Source organism: Rhamphochromis longiceps, linkage group LG18 (assembly GCF_057381845.1).
Source record: "Rhamphochromis longiceps isolate RC_006_pf linkage group LG18, R_longiceps_female_GT1.1, whole genome shotgun sequence".
In the NCBI taxonomy this organism is placed as follows: domain Eukaryota; kingdom Metazoa; phylum Chordata; class Actinopteri; order Cichliformes; family Cichlidae; genus Rhamphochromis; species Rhamphochromis longiceps.
In genome coordinates this window covers 36,494,278-36,510,748 of record NC_140574.1, presented here as the reverse complement: position 1 = coordinate 36,510,748, position 16,471 = coordinate 36,494,278, and the positions used below count along the sequence as shown (strand labels likewise).

At 42.8% G+C, this 16,471-nt stretch overlaps 1 protein-coding gene across 1 annotated transcript in view; it reads right to left on the bottom strand.

Moving 5' to 3' along the window:
• Positions 1–10,974, bottom strand: part of rnf31 (ring finger protein 31) — a 56,428-nt gene extending 45,454 nt beyond the window's left edge. The window contains exons 1-4 of the mRNA XM_085389402.1: positions 10,841–10,974; positions 9,109–9,307; positions 8,062–8,208; positions 6,473–6,628 (exon numbers count right to left, since the gene is read on the bottom strand). Coding sequence (XP_085245528.1) covers positions 6,473–6,628; positions 8,062–8,208; positions 9,109–9,306 — 501 coding nt within the window. The 5' untranslated portion in view covers position 9,307; positions 10,841–10,974. The remainder of the gene's footprint in view (positions 1–6,472; positions 6,629–8,061; positions 8,209–9,108; positions 9,308–10,840) is intronic.
• Between the last annotated feature and the right edge of the window lie 5,497 nt (positions 10,975–16,471).

Genomic DNA, 16,471 nt, shown 5'->3' with positions numbered 1-16,471 from the left:
TTAAATTTATTTTGGCTACCAAAAGCTGAAGAGTGCCTGCCCGAAAGGCTACCAGGGATTTTGAAATTTTGCGAGCCCTGCAGTGAGTGAAAAGTATGTGACCTGTTTCATGTGTCTGTATCCCAACAGTCAGAAGTCAACTTCACATTTAAGAGTTGAACATTTGAAAGAGCCAATCCCCTCGGCTCCAGACGTGGAATTCACAAAATTGGCCGAGTTTATTCTGCTGTAAGACACTTGCCTCAAATTTAATTTGGTTTTGAATAACATTCATTTGGGATCACTTTTTCAGAGGTGAGATCTCCACAAGTACGGTTTTTATGTTATACTGGAACCGTTGATCAATGATATAAACACTGGACAGCTAAGGGCTAAGTCTTCCATTATCTGGGGAGCAGTTCTATGGTACAATCTCACAAATCACTGGAGATAATCTAGGGATACACAAACGTCTTGGCTTAAACGAGTCATTCAGGAGCCGTCATTTCTGTTGCCTTTGTTTAATTGAGAAGAGTGATTCTTAAACCGTATACAGTGAGGATGATCCTTCGTGGAAAAGATGTGTTTGAAATGCATTGCCAGTCTCTCCAGGAAAACCCAAGTTTTTATATGGTTTGAAAAAACATTCACACTTAAGTATTTCAATGTTTGTAATTCCGACTTATTTGATATAATGCATGATATTTTTGTGGGAGTAGCTCAGTACGAGATCAAAAAGCTCTTTGAATATGTCACGCATCACTTAACATCAGAACAAGACTTGCTTTCCAGGATTTAGGGTTTTGATGATGGAGTGATTTTGGAGAGTGCTGGCAGTGGCATTGGTTTGAGTTCTATTCAGTGTCTTGTGACATTATTATTCTTGCAGGACATGAAAACTGGAATTTGTTTTTGTTGTTGTTACCTCAAATAATGAACATAGTTTTTCCACTTTCTATCACAATGACAATATTTGACTGCATTAGAATTTGTTGACCACCACAAACTATTTATCCACATAGAAACTTGATACGTAAGCATGATTCTATGATCCATTATTGGCCCCCTTATTACACATGTGGAGTATGAGGTTTGAAAAAAATTGGGGAAAAGGGCTTAAAATACTTCACTTTACATGCAATTAATGCAGAATTTATAAATGTTTTATAAATGTAGAATTTATAAATGTTTTATAAATGTAGAATTTATAAATGTTTTATAAATGTAGAATTTATAAATGTTTTATAAATGTAGAATTTATAAAGGTTTTCCTATTATAAACCCAGTACAGATTCATATACAACATTCAACTTTTCCCGATATTTAGGAACACTCACTGTTTCCTCAGGGAAAAAGCAAAGAGTTCACACTGACCAAAAACAAGAAAATGCAACAAGAGACTTTGTTACATATAAACTAGGGCTGCCACGATTAGTCGAATAGTCACGATGATTGTCGACGACTGATTTAATAGTCGACGCATCGTTTGAAGCTTTGTAAGATCCTGAAAGACGCAGGAATAAGTAGCAGGAGTTAAGAGTGTAATAACGGACTGAAACAGAAGATGGCAGCACTGCATGTACAAGGATTCCAGCTGCCGTTAAACCCCGAAGAAGAAGAAGAAGCTGTGTCCCAGAATTCATAGCGCAGCCCAGCTCAGTTTCCAACAATGGCGGCAGCTAGTTAGTTTTAATATTACTCTTATTATTCTTTCTGGGTCACAAAATAAACATTTAACATATTTTCAGGCGAGAATGTAGCTGTGTAAACCTCAAATATCTGCTCAGTTTATCAAGACACCGCATACTTTCAAAAGCGCTCCGACGTTTTCAGAGACGTCTGTTACCCACTAGCTCGATAGCTAGCCGGGGGCTAGGCTCACTAGAGCCGTGAGAACACCGGACTCCCGGCAAATCGTTTTCAAACCCACCGCCGTCTTTCGCTACTCAGGTTAAACATGATATATACCGTATTTATACCGACGCCATCAACATGGCCCTACACTTCATCCTGCAGCATCTGGACTCCCCAGGAACCTACACCAGGATCCTGTTTGTGGACTTCAGCTCTGCCTTCAACACCATCCTTCCAGACCATCTCCGAGGCAAGCTTTCCCAGATGAATGTGCCTGATCCCATCTGCCGGTGGATCACTGACTTCCTGACGGACAGGAAGCAGCATGTGAGGCTGGGAAAGAATGTCTCGGACTCCCGGACCATCAGCACCGGCTCCCCTCAGGGCTGTGTTCTTTCTCCTCTGCTCTTCTCCCTGTACACCAACTGCTGCACCTCCACCCACCAGTCTGTCAAGCTAATCAAGTTTGCAGATGACACCACCGTTATCGGACTCATCTCTGACGGGGATGAGTCTGCCTACAGGAGGGAGGTTGAACGTCTGGTGTCCTGGTGCAGCCACAACAACCTGGTGCTGAATGCCCAGAAGACAGTGGAGATTATTGTGGACTTCAGGAAGCACACAGCCCCACTCCCCCCCATCATCCTGACTGACACCCCCATCACCTCTGTGGACTCATTCCGCTTCCTGGGTACCACCATCACTCAGGACCTGAAGTGGGAGCCCACCATCACCTATGTCATCAAGAAAGCCCAGCAGAGGATGTACTTCCTGAGGCAGCTGAAGAAATTCAACCTGCCAACACGGACGATGATGCAGTTCTACACTGCAATCATCGAGTCCATCCTCACCTCCTCCATCACCGTGTGGTACGCTGGAGCCACTATCAGGGACAAACAGAGACTGCAGCGTGTTGTGCGCTCTGCTGAGAAGGTGATTGGCTGCAGACTCCCATCTTTGCAGGACCTGTACACCTCCAGGACATTGCGGCGTGCAGCTCGGATCTCAGCTGACCCTTCTCACCCTGGACACAGTCTGTTTGACCTGCTCCCCTCAGGCAGGAGGCTCCGGTCCATTCGCACCAGAACCTCTCGCCATAAGAACAGTTTCTTCCCCTCTGCTGTTGGACACATGAACAATAACCGTATGACTGTTCCCACCACTAACACATGACCCTACGCTGTGTCACTGCATCATTCTATGTTTGGCACTGATCACCACCTGCACTCATGTATATATCTTTCAACGTAGCACTCTTAATTCTTATTCTCATGTATATATCTCATGTATATCTCATGCACATATCTTTCCACGTAGCACTTTTAATTCTTATCCCTACTTTTATTTTTTTCCATGTCTATTTAAGTGCTATTTATGACACTATGTTTGCACTGAAGCACCGCAGCAATTTCCTAATGTTGTAAACCTGCTCAACATTTGGCAATAAACCCCATTCTGATTCTGATTCTGATTTTCACGACTATAAGGCGCACATAAAAGTCTTAGATTTTCTTCAAAAAGTGCAGTGCACCCTGTGTGTTGTTGTTGTAAGGAGGACGTAGTAGAGAACACCATGAGAACGCTAAAGGGGGAAGTGTGGGCGTTGATTGTATATAAAAGAACAGGTATGTGCGTTATGCAGAACCTCGTTGTTTTAACAACCCTGAAAATGGAAAATAGACACGCTTATGAAGCACTGTTTAAACTGAAGGCCATCAGCTACGCGGAGGAACATGGAAATCGAGCAGCCGCGAGAGAATTTAAGATTAATGAATCGATGGTTCACAAGTGGAGGAAGCTAGAAAACAAGCTCCGACAGGTCAAGAAAACGCAGCTGAGTTTCCGCCAGAGGTGGGACCAAGTCATTGTTTTGCAAGTCTCAAGTAAGTCTCAAGTCTTTATCCTCAAGTCTCAAGTCAAGTCTCAAGTAATGTCAGGCAAGTCAGAGTCGAGTCTCAAGTCACTGGTGTAAAAGTCCGAGTCAAGTCACAAGTCTGAAACTTTGAATTTCAAGTCCTTTCGAGTCTTTAAAAAAAACAAACGAAAAAATAATGTTGCAGTTATGCTAAATGTAAATATTAGACCATGTAATTTTAAAATCTGTGTTTTTCTCAACACATGACAAAATAGTGAACTTAGAAAATATACACAAATTGTGAAATTGCACCTCTTTAAAATGCAGCTCAATTAAACCTAGCTCCAAGAATAATTTTCACCGACAGTTCTGAGATAAGCTGCATGTTATTCTTGGATGCGGTTGTAGGACTGGCTTTAAAATCGCATGACAAAAATATCATACACATTAAAAAAAACTGTATCACCAACGTAGCCTGGACAACATTTGCTAGTTAGATGAAGTCAGCTATCTCATCGTAGCATATTTATATGCATATTTATAATTACACGGTTCTTGGAGTGAGTGCATACACTCATGAAGTTTAGTAACTTCAGGTCACTGCAACAAGCCCAGGTACAGTTTACCGACGGATGGGTGCAGGACCTTGAAATGCACCGTGTAGAACGAAAGACCATCGTACGTATCATAAGTTTACCAGTCTCACAAATCGTCGTCATAAATACACGTTCCTTAACCGTTTATTAATATAACCTTTGAGCTCAACGGTAATTAATTAGTAGTGGAAATAATTTCTGGTACCCATCACAGAAATGTAGCAGTGACAATAATACTGTATGCTGTAATCGTACTGGGCAATTAGTGATACAAAAAACCTGTTTTATCCTGTGAATAAAAGTATATGTTTTTGTCAGTGTACCATAATAACAGAAGCGAAACACAATATTGTGTCAGGACAATTCACTATTTATGCACAATAAACAAAGGAGCATAGCGCGGCAATTTCTGTTCAGCGCCAGACTTGCTTGTAACCTATATCACCAATTATGTTATGAAAATGACGTATTAACTACTAAAAAACACTGACCTTCGTGTAAATGCTTGGAGCAGACTAACCTGTGAGCTGGAGGGTTCTGGGACGTTATATTTGGTCTTTGAATGGCTGCAATCCAGGCCACCCGTCACCTCTTTGTTACTTCGGAAACATGGCTTGAACAATTTCTCTTCAACGACGTAATCCGATAACAACCGATCTCTTTACTCGTCGGCTTCCCGTGGCTGTCATGCGACCGGCTATTGCAGTTAATAATACAACAGCTTCTTGACATTTTTGTGTTTCTTTTTATCGCTGTATAACTGATTTTAATTGAAAGCCTGCGTGCGCTAGTACCGCTTGCCACGAGTTCCCAGAATCCTTTGCGGTTCTACCCGTGAATGACGTCACATTTTCAATCTCTATATAATATGCATGTTAAATTTTATATTTGGGGTAAAATATCAAGTCTTTTCAAGTAAACCGGTTCAAGTCCAATTCAAGTCCCAAGTCATTGGTGTAAAAGTCCAAGTCAAGTCACAAGTCTTAGAACATTTTTTCAAGTCAAGTCACAAGTCTTAGAACATTTTTTCAAGTCAAGTCTAAAGTCATAAAATTAATGACTCGAGTCTGACTCGAGTCCAAGTCATGTGAATCGAGTCCACACCTCTGGTTTCCGCGGACATAAGGCGAGGTGGCCCGAGTTGGAGGAAAGACTCGAGCGGTGGATCATCGAGCAAAGAACGAGTGGGAGAAGCGTTTCGACGGTCACCATTCAGCTAAAAGCAGTTTCACTAGCTGAAGAGATGAACATTGAACATTTCCAAGGAGGTCCGTCTTGGTGCTTTCGTTTTATGAAACGGTGCCATTTTTCCATCCGGACCAGGACTACGGTAGCGCAGCAACTTCCAGCGGATTATAAGGAAAAGCTGACCATCTTCCGCTCCTACTGCAGCAAACACATCGCCGCCAAACACATCCAGCCCAGCCACATCACAAACATGGACGAGGTGCCGCTCACTTTCGACGGTGAGTCACACTGTGGAGAAGCAGGGGACCAGCACGGTAGCGATACGCACAATGGTCTTCTTTTACTGTTGTGCTTGGCTGCCATGCTAATGGACAGAAACTGCCGCCTATGGTGATTTTTAAGAGAAAGACTTTGCCTAAAGAGAAGTTTCCAGCAAGAATCATCATTAAGGCAAATGAAAAGGGCTGGATGGATGAGGAAATGATGAAAGAGCGGCTGAGGGAGGTGTATGTAAGGAGACCAGGTGGTTTTTTCCACACATCACCATCGCTGTTGATCAATGACTCTATGCATCTCACAGCCGATGTGAAAAAACAAGTGAAGCAAATGAACTGTGAGCTTGCTGTTATTCAGGAGGCCTGACCAAGGAACTCCAACCGCTGGACATCGGTGTGAACCGGCCGTTCAAAGTAAGGCTGCCAGCGGCGTGGGAGTGATGGATGACCGATGGAGACCACTGTTTCACTAAGAGTGGAAGGCAGCGCCGGGCGAGTTACGCCACAATTTGCGAATGGATTGTCGATGCTTGGGCTAACATGTCTGCTGGCACTGGAGCAGCCAGTAATCGAAACGCTAACCTTCCAATTACTGGATGACCTGATCTACATTGAACTGACAGATCTGGTCAAAGCCAACCTTTTAAAACTCTCTTTGGTTCTGCAGCAAACTCACGTCGGCACAGGGACAACTAGTAATACGCATACAGAAAGTTTACACAAACCTTGATAAGCATTTCTAGTTCCATTCTCAGGCTCATCACTTCCAGAGTTACCGCAGCAACTCTGCCCACATCAGGATCTGTAACATCATCAGGGAAACTGAGTCCATCTGGCTGCTGATTAGAGTAACCATAGAGACAGAGTACAGCGCGTCCTCCCTGGGAATATAACAGACAGGGTAGAAGGTAATGAAATGTTAGTGGTTAGTACCAGCAGTGGTAACTGGAACATTTCTGTCACTTCCTACTAGTCTGCATCAGTAGGACCGGGCATTTTCACACAGAGCTATGATCACATCAATCATAAACATTAAAACAAGAGAAAGAGGAGTCCACAACTAATTAGTCTCAACCGGGCAAACATCACACAATTATAATAGAAACATAAATTATTTTGAACACTAAGACACACACAGCTGAACAGCGTGCTGAGTGATTACAGCTAGCATAGCAGTCTGTTGGCACGGGAACTGTCACTACATTGAAGAAGAGTAAGGACAGATGGAGGGTGAAGGAAAGAGATGCTGCCATTAATCTGTGATTGGGGAAGGAACTGCGCCTGCTGACGAGGTTTTGTACCTTAAAAAAATGCTTGTTTTGCCATCATCTTTGGTGGTGGTGGACTTTCAGTGTGGGTGGGTCCACCCACCTCCTCCACACACACCAACAAGAAACTAGGAGAGGTAAAGGCTGGCTTTTGATGTCTTAGCAGGAAAAATGTGCACCTGCAGCCCTCAGAAGCTCATTACTCTCATCTCCTTGGTCATTGTTGAAATTGCTTCCTTGTGTTTGTGTTTATTTGCTGATCTGTGGAGATTTTCGCTTAACTCTTCGTTCTCCTTTTGGAGTAACTCATATGTCTCATACTCGCTTATTTGACCCTCCGAGAGTGTGTGCTCTACTTTGTCAAGTTTCTTGTTGCATCCATTCAAGTTTCCTGTCATCGAGTGAAGCTAAAGCTTTGTCGGTCACATAATAATCAACATTTTATGTTGTTTTGCCTCTTTGCCACTTTCCCACTTCATTGTTTGCATCTAATTCTCACATGCTCCCTGGACTACTCCACCGATCTGTCAGCTTTTCACCACAGCCAATTTTCACTCCTCTTTTCAGTAAAACTTGACCTCTGACCTTTCAACCTGGCAACTGAGGCCATTGTAATTCAACCTTGTTGTTGATGGTATTGATTTGAAACTAATTCACAAACTCGGGAAACCACACCGTTCGCCACCCCGTCAGCCTTTTACATGTGAGGGGTAAAAATGTCTGTATCTGTCTCACACAGCAGCCTGACAGCCAATGAGCTCTTTGTATTCTTTCCCTTCATTCCTTTCCTTTTTTTTTTCCCTGTCCCGTTTGCTTTCTTAGCCGTCAGAATTAATGTCTGAAAGCCAACAAAGATACCCAACGGATTTACTTTGCAAAGTGGATCAGCACAGCCTTGCCGTTTGGGTCCATTCGATCAGCCTTTGTTTTTATTATTTATTTTATTTTCAGTTATTACAGATGGGATAGGAAAGGGAGAAAGAAAGATGAAGGAACAGAAAAACAGAGGGGAAGAGGGACAGTGAGTGATAATACTTTATCATTACCTGGATAGCATCAACTGTGGCCCTGAACACTGGGTTGTTGTGTTTTACAGTCCTCCAGTACTTTGGCCTGTTGGGATTTGTCAGATTACAGCCATACTTTTCGAGGATGTTAAGCGCTGTAGATAAGCGCTGAAGAGATCCAAGAGTCTGCAAAGGAAGCAGACACATTTTAGCATCAATTTTAATCTGAAACGTGGCCTGTATTTGTACAGCGCTTTACTCGTCCCCAAAGTGCTTTACACATCCAGTCATAGAAGAATACAGTTAAGCTGAACCCACACTGTTTCGGTTGTAGTGGTGTGACATACTACAACACTGAACACATTCAAACATCTATCTTCCTGTCGACCCTTACATCACATTTGTAACTGCCTGTGTGTGGGGGGCGGTGTACCCGCCGCAGTCACATTTATACTCACGTAGGAAGCCGTTGCAGTACTCAGCGTCACCACTACTGAGCGTCGTCACTCGGACAGTTTTGCTACATAAGTGCTATAGGAGTAGTAGAAGTCAAAACCAGAAGCCTTTGTCGAGTGTTCAGAGTGTTCAGGTCATAAACTCAGCTGTCTGTATGTCTCTCAGCTCCTGAGCTGGAGCATCATTAAACCAACAGGATCACACAATCATAGACAATCTCAGGACACCTTTGACACGTTCATTTTTGGGACTCTGGCCTTGTGAAGAAGTAAACCTGATGATTTAGTATAAACCTCTTTGAAAGCAATCATTTGAAGTGCATGCCTTTATCAGGCTCTCACAGCATGTCGGGGGAACTCTGGCCCCCTCAACCTTCGCTGAGGTTTTCAAAACTTTTATTAAGCTCCCACCACAGCATATCAATCAGGCTGAGGCCTGGGCCATTGCAACATCTTGATTACATTCTTTTTCATTCATTGTGTTGTCTACCTGCTATTCTTTGGATCAAGTCACGATCCAAACAACAGAGTGTGAGATGTAGCCAAATCCTGAAAATCTTGGTCTCAGTCTGGATTGAGGTTAGACATATTTCCAGATGGGACTAATAAACATGCAGTTGATCTTTCTCACCTCCTTCCTGTTTCTGCCAAAGCTGTTCTCTATGACCATCGTTTCTGCAGCAATGTGGTGGTATTTAGAGCAGGGTGGTAAGGGCAGATTAGCCATGGCCACTACCCCAGCCCGCAGATCCACCACTCTGCCCCCAGAATACAGACACACTTCAGCCTGACTCCGCACATCCTGCAGCTGCTCAGAGAGGGACGCCATTCTGCACACACACACGGTTGATGCATGCCGTTTAGTTAAAACAACAACAAATAAATCTGACGACATGCATGCACAGTATCTCAGATCAGTGTATTCAACATGAAATATGAATTCCTTTGGTCTCATATTACTGCACAAATTGGCACTTTTGTTTCGTTTAAAGTGAACTTTTTTTGGAGTGCTCTTCTCTGGAAGTTGGCACAAATGACTGTAACTGAAATGCTGTTGTGCTGCCATGCCCACATCAGATTACGTAATTTTCTCGAGTGTTCCTAAAAAGTCCTTTTTCAATTTAGTCGTTTAGATAATGCAGTAAAAACTCTTTATTCCAAGTAAGTTACATTTGTCATTGAAATGTCAATTCAAACATTCTGCTGTGCTGTTGCTGTTCCTACCATCTCTGACTTCTTTATATTTGACTTCTAAAGAGACAGACTTGCTCAGCAACAGTTCTTCAGGCCTTTTTCAGAGTTTGACTTTGACATTGGCCTTTTTCAGTCATGGCAGTCCAACCTTGTACCTGACCATTTTCACTTTTGTATTATTTAAAGCCTCTGAACTGGAAGAGTGGCTGTCAAGACACCATTCTTGAGAAAGAGAATTAATTTTTACACAAAAACTGGAATGATGAATCCAAATGTCAAATGTTTGGTTCACATCTCGAGTATACAAATACACCAGTGAGTGCCTAAGAGCCAAGTGTAAAACACGGTGGAGGCTTCATCATGGTTTGGCGCTGCATTTTAGCCAGTTGTGCTGGAGATCTGGTCTAAATGTGTGATGGAATGATGAATGCAGGAAACGTACTGTCCACTTTTAATCTGCCCTCTTGAAAGGTTCTTACTGGGAACAGCTTTCATAGCATGCATGGACTGAAAAACCCCACACAGTGGAAACGATGTGGGATCATCTCGACAGAGAACAGAACAAAAGGCAGACACATCTGTTAATATGGTTTAAGAAGCCTAGAAACTTCTATGAGCCGCTAATATGGTTCAAACTGTACAAACTCACTTTTTGCTTTATATGCTGCATTATGTGTTGGCACATGTTTCAGTAAATCACTGTATCCACATTTTCCCAATTAAATATAAAGAAATTGGGAGTTTTACACAGTCCTGATGATAAAAGTATATTTCACATGATGTTATCAGACTCCAGGTGCTAACACGTATTTGACCACAACACAGACCGGTGACTGTCTGCAGGTGTTCACTGCATCCCTGAGCTCCGGCTCCATCCGTGAGATGAGCTGGAACAAGTCGCTGAACATGCAAAGCTGCTAAATCTGTTTTCACGTGCAGTACAATTGAGTGCACTTTGCTCGAAGAGCTTGTTCTCTGATTGCAGACCTCCTGGTTACAAAACAAAGACGCAGAAGGACGATGCGCTATTTCCAGTAGTCAGTGCAAAGCAGCAGGTGCGCCTATGATCAGCTCATAGCGGCACAATGTCCTGTAAACGATTCATTATTAATGATTAAAGCAGCAAAGCTGTTATTAGCGAGGATCGGCACGGTGAGCCCGCCTCCTACCTGTGCTGCTGTCCGGCTGCACTGCGGTGGAATCACTGTTACGGCACAAATGTCTGTTTGTACCGCCGAAGGAAGCCCCGCAGAAACGGCAAAACACTCCCGCAACAGCGCGGTGTGCAACTGCTGTACTGGAGACACAGCGGCAGGGCCTCCCTCTCTCCCCCTCCCTCATCGGGCAAAACGTGGAAGCGGCGCAGATTACGTCACCAGTGGACCCTCTGCGGCGCAAACGCAGCAGCGCCAGCTGCTTTCACATTCACGTTAAGGATGCTGCACCTGATGTCTCCAGGTTATTGCATTATTGCACAAGGAAATGTTAAGTGACCATCCTGTCAGGCACAGTCAAATGTGTTTGTTGCAGCAGGCTGTAAACATGCACAGTGTTTTCATGAAGGCCAAAAATGTAGCATTAAATATTCAGTCCTGTTGATGGGAATCGGAGACGATGGATGGTCAGTGTTCCGTTTATTTACTTTTTTCTCTGAGTAGTTGGTCTTTCTCTTTCACACTGGCCACTTCCTAAAGAGCAGAAGGAAGGTGCATCTGTCTCTTCAACTCCTCCCAGTTGGATGCACGTGGAGTACTTCCTCAGGGAGGTATCAGGTGGCATTAGGGTTGCCAACTCCCTGAAAAATAAATAAGGGACACCTCGTGGCCAGGGCCGGGCAACCCAGTTGTCTTCACCCTTCCCAGTGTGGTAGCTCTTTTTTTTGTGTGTGAAATTATTTTTTAACCATTTGACTTGAATTTGATTTAAGTAGATGCATATTCTATTCTTTGTGATATGACCATATGGGAAACAAATGATCATTTAGCCGTTTATTTTTAGCTCAAAATGACAACATTAACACAGTAAAACAGGTCTCTTTCTTAAACAGAAGCCTGTCATGCTTAACTTTTGAGAATATAAGTAAATCTTTCTTTAAAAGAACTCTGTCCTGCTTAACTTAAACTTATATAAATTAATAGAAAACAATAGAACAAAAACATTCTTGTAACTGTGCACATTTAGTGCATTTAGTACAATTGGCTTCAGCTGAGGTATTATTTCAGCTTTTCTAATGCTAATCAGCTGCTCCTGTTTGTAAACCCGCTTGTTCCCATGATTACGCATCATAACTCATCATCATTATTCATCTATGTATTACTTTTATGTATTAGTCATCAATTTGTTGTAATCATCTATCCTTGCAGTTGTTTATTACACAAAATAAGTTATATTATCACACTTCTGGCCACATAGCGCTGATATTCACTGCACATGCCCATATTAACCTTAACCAGAGGGTTTAAAAAACAAACCAGTGTTTACATACCATATCTGCTTCTGCCGTGGCCTGGTGGACAAAAAATTGGTTAAGGGTTCCCCGAGCTTTCACGCCCCTCATGTTCTTCATGTGCCCACCATTAGAAGCATGCCTATGGAAAAAGTGCGCCGGCACACAGTGCAGTGCGCTTTAAAGGTGTTATCGTGCACTTTTCCAGCCAGGTGTTTCCCTTTTCCCATTCCTCCTTTTTTTCTTTCTCTGAGCAACAAACATTGCTGCTCTAATGCTGGGCTTACACTGTGCCATTTTTGGCCCATTTTGAGACGATTTTTGAGTTGTGCGACCGATTTGGTGATCGGCCCGATTTTGGCCTTCATCGTGCGTCGTGTAGTATACGTGGGGTAACGAGACGCGATTAACACCTCGAGCAGCTCCCGATCATCAATCGCTCGTGAGGGTGTCACCACAGGCGCTCACACTGCGCACGCGCAAACGTCGGTGAAAAAGATGGAGCAGCACGGCTGTGCAGCGTGTGATCTGGACACAAGCGATGGAGGCACAACTTGGAGAACTTTGGAAAGCTCATCCGAGCCTTTTCGATGTGGCATCACAAAATTATCACGACCACAACAACCGTGAAAATAGTTGGATTTACACTGCTGCTCAATCACAGCTGCCTGATGAGTGTTTTTCATTAGCAATTTAGCAAAGTTGATGGTGGTGGTGTGTCTGTGTGAGTGAGAGACAGAGAGAGCGAGCGACAGATTTTCTGTTATAACCTTCATGTTATGGAGGCACAGTGTGAGCTCTCAGGTCGCATCAGAGCATCGGGCCGTATAGTGTGAGACCTGCATCGTGACCTACCAACTTCTAACCCCTGCGAGTCAATCGTGCAGTTTGAGCAGGAGCTGAATAACGTGACTGAAAAAATCGCACAGTGTCTGCCCAGCTTTAGGTGTACTGTCGTCCGAGACTTGCACCGCAGTGTCGGCGTTTGTTCCCCTGTTGGCCATGCTTCTTGTTGTGGTCATCTGTTGTCTTCCGGTATTTTCTCCGCAAGCGACCTTTCCTCGACCAATGAGATGAGCGGTAATCTGAATTGTCATACTCGAATTGTCATAAGTGTGCTGTCAGCTCATTGGTCACAAAGCAGGAGAGGGGCTGGGAATTATGTTTTCAAACAAAGCGTTAATTCCATTAAAAGTTATAGACTACTTTTGATTCTCACTGTATTACGGGACAAAGTGCGTCCCTTATTAGCTCAATACGGGACGTGTACTTTTGTTTCGAAATACGGGACGATTCCGTATTTTAAGGGACGGTTGGCATCTCTAGGTGGCATTTAGGTGCTCCAACACCTCAGCTGGCTCCTTTCAACAGGAAAATGCAGTGGATCTATTTTAAACTTTCCGTTTTTCCCAAATGACAGCACCATCATTCCAGTGCCCTGTCTCCAACAGCTCCTTCTGTTTGCTCTGATGCTGCATGGGCCTCAAACAGAGAGCTTCAGGCTCCTTCTTGTTTTTTGTCCAACATGGAAAAAGAGTCATGATGCATTTTTCAGGCCTCTTGGTAAAGTGTCCCACATATTCACTATCTAAGTATCAAAAGTCTGTTAAAGCTGCCAAATCTGCCTTTTTGTCTAGCATTATTATGACTAATAGCCACAACCCCCGAGCACTTTTTAATACTTTTAATTCTGTGATAAACCCTTGCACTACCACTTATAGGGATGCCTCCCCTGCTCTTTGTGATAAATTCTTAAAGTATTACTCTGAACAAATCTCAGCTCTAAGGGCTTCTCATCCATCTCATCCATCATCAGTTTTAGACCCAGTTCCAGCTTCTGAATGCTTGACTGTCCTTCAACAGTTTGAGCCAGTGTCTTATTCTGCTTTAAAACATATAATTGATCATCTAAAAATCTCTGGTTCCCCGCATGATATTCTTCCTTCTCGTTTCTTTAAGGAAGCTTTACATATTATTGGTCCTTGTATCTTATCTCTGCTGAATGCATCATTGTCATCAGGTTGTGTACCGTCTGTCTTTAAGCATGCTGTTGTGCAACCTATTATGAAAAAGAAAAATCTTGACCTAATTGGTCTCACCAACTACAGGTCGATCTCCAAACTCCCTTTTATTTCCAAAATATTGGAAACGGTAGTTCTAAAACAACTTCAGGCCTTTTTAGATGCAAATGGTATTAATGACAAGTTTCAGTCTGGTTTGAAACCTCGCCCCAGCACAGAGACAGCCTTACTTAGAGTTTTTAATGATCTTCTTTTAACTGTAGATTCTGGATATTCTGTGGTCGTAGTTTTACTTGACTTGTCTGCTGCTTTTGACACGGTTAACCACAACATTCTTCTGTCAAGATTGGAACATGTTGTTGGTCTCAAAGGTTTTATCTTGGTTTAAATCCTATCTCTCAGAGAGGTCGTTCTCTGTTGCTATGGGGCAACACTCCTCGGCTTCTGCCCCTATGTATTGTGGTGTGCCTCAAGGGTCCGTGCTCGGTCCTGCTCTCTTCTCTTTGTACATGTTGCCCTTGGGATTAATTTTTAGTAAATACAACATCTCCTTTCACTGTTATGCCGATGATATCCAGATTTATTCACCTTTGAAATCCGATGTGACTGCTTCTTTGCAACCTCTGTTCAACTGTTTGCATGAAGTTAAAATTTGGTTATCACATAATTTTCTTACATTGAACGAGAATAAGACTGAAATCATAGTCTTTGGTAGTCACACTCCGCTAGACCAGTTAGCTGATGCCCTAGGCCCTCTCGCTAGCCATCTTTCGTCCACTGTAAGAAACCTCGGAGTGTTCCTGGATGGCTCTTTTAAACTCGAGAAACAGGTGTCCACTGTGGTAAAAAACAGCTTTTACCAGTTGCGTCAGATTTCCAAAGCAAAGCCGTTCCTTCCTTTAAAGGACCTTGAAACGCTTATCCACGCATTTATTACATCCAGATTGGACGACTGTAACTCCCTCTACTCGGGCCTCCAACACTCCTCTCTTTGCCGGCTCCAGTTAATTCAAAATGCAGCTGCGCGTCTTTTAACAGGTACGAGAATTCATGAACACATAATAATAATAATAATGGATTGGATTTATATAGCGCTTTTCAAGGCACCCAAAGCGCTTTACAATGCCACTATTCATTCACTCTAGCATTCATACACTGGTGGAGGCAGCTACGGTTGTAGCCACAGCTGCCCTGGGACAGACTGACAGAAGCGAGGCTGCCATTTCGCGCCATCGGCCCCTCTGGCCAACACCAGTAGGGTAAAGTGTCTTGCCCAAGGACACAACGACCAGGACAGAGAGCCCAGGGATCGAACCGGCGACCTTCCGGTTACAGATACGCTTCCCAACCCCCTGAGCCACGGTCACCCCGTCCAATTTTAGCCAAATTACATTGGCTCCCTGTTAAATATCGCATAGATTTTAAAATTCTTTTGTTCACTTTTAATATTTTGAATAATTTAGCGCCCAGTTATCTTTCTGATTTACTCCATTCATACAATCCCAACAGAGCACTTAGATCGTCCAATCACAGGCTCCTAGCACAACCTAGGACTCGAATGAAGTCGAGAGGCGACCGGGCCTTTGCATCCGTGGCACCCAGACTCTGGAATAACCTCCCCGTTCATATTCGCACTGCCGAGTCTATCCAGTCTTTTAAATTACGTCTTAAAACTTATTTTTTTACTTTGGCTTTTGATTCTGTCTAGTTGGCTGTTTTAGCTTGTTGCGTTGTTACCTATTGTTTGTTGTCCTCTTTTATTGTTTGTTTAACTGTCTCATGTTTTTATTGACTGTGAAGCACTATGGTCAACACTGTTGTTTTAATATGTGCTATATAAATAAATTTTGATTTGATATTATTCCACGCTTTTTTGTCTTAATTATGATCATTATCTCATATAATTATTGAAACATTCATTTTAGTTTAGTAGTATTTAATAAATTATAAATACCATCAATTTTACATGTAATGAAAGTACAGGATATATGAACGCTGACCTTTGTTTGTTTGTTGTTTTTGAATATTGAATTACTTGTTGTTATGTAATGAAAACAATCACATTAGTGGGAGTGGAAGGCTGGCCTGTTTCTGCCAAACAATAAAAACTCAAAGATTAGAAACTTGAGGACATTATTTCATCGTTTCAGAAAGACTCAGCCAACACATGAAAACCGTAGGAGTTAGAATTACTGTGATGCTGCAGAAACATTTAATTAATCTAAAAGTAAAGTACTATGTTTGAGCAAATAAAGTTGAAGTGTTTTGATTTGCAGAATTTGTAGTGGTTATATTAGCAAAACTACCTGATGTGGCACAAATACAGACACAAA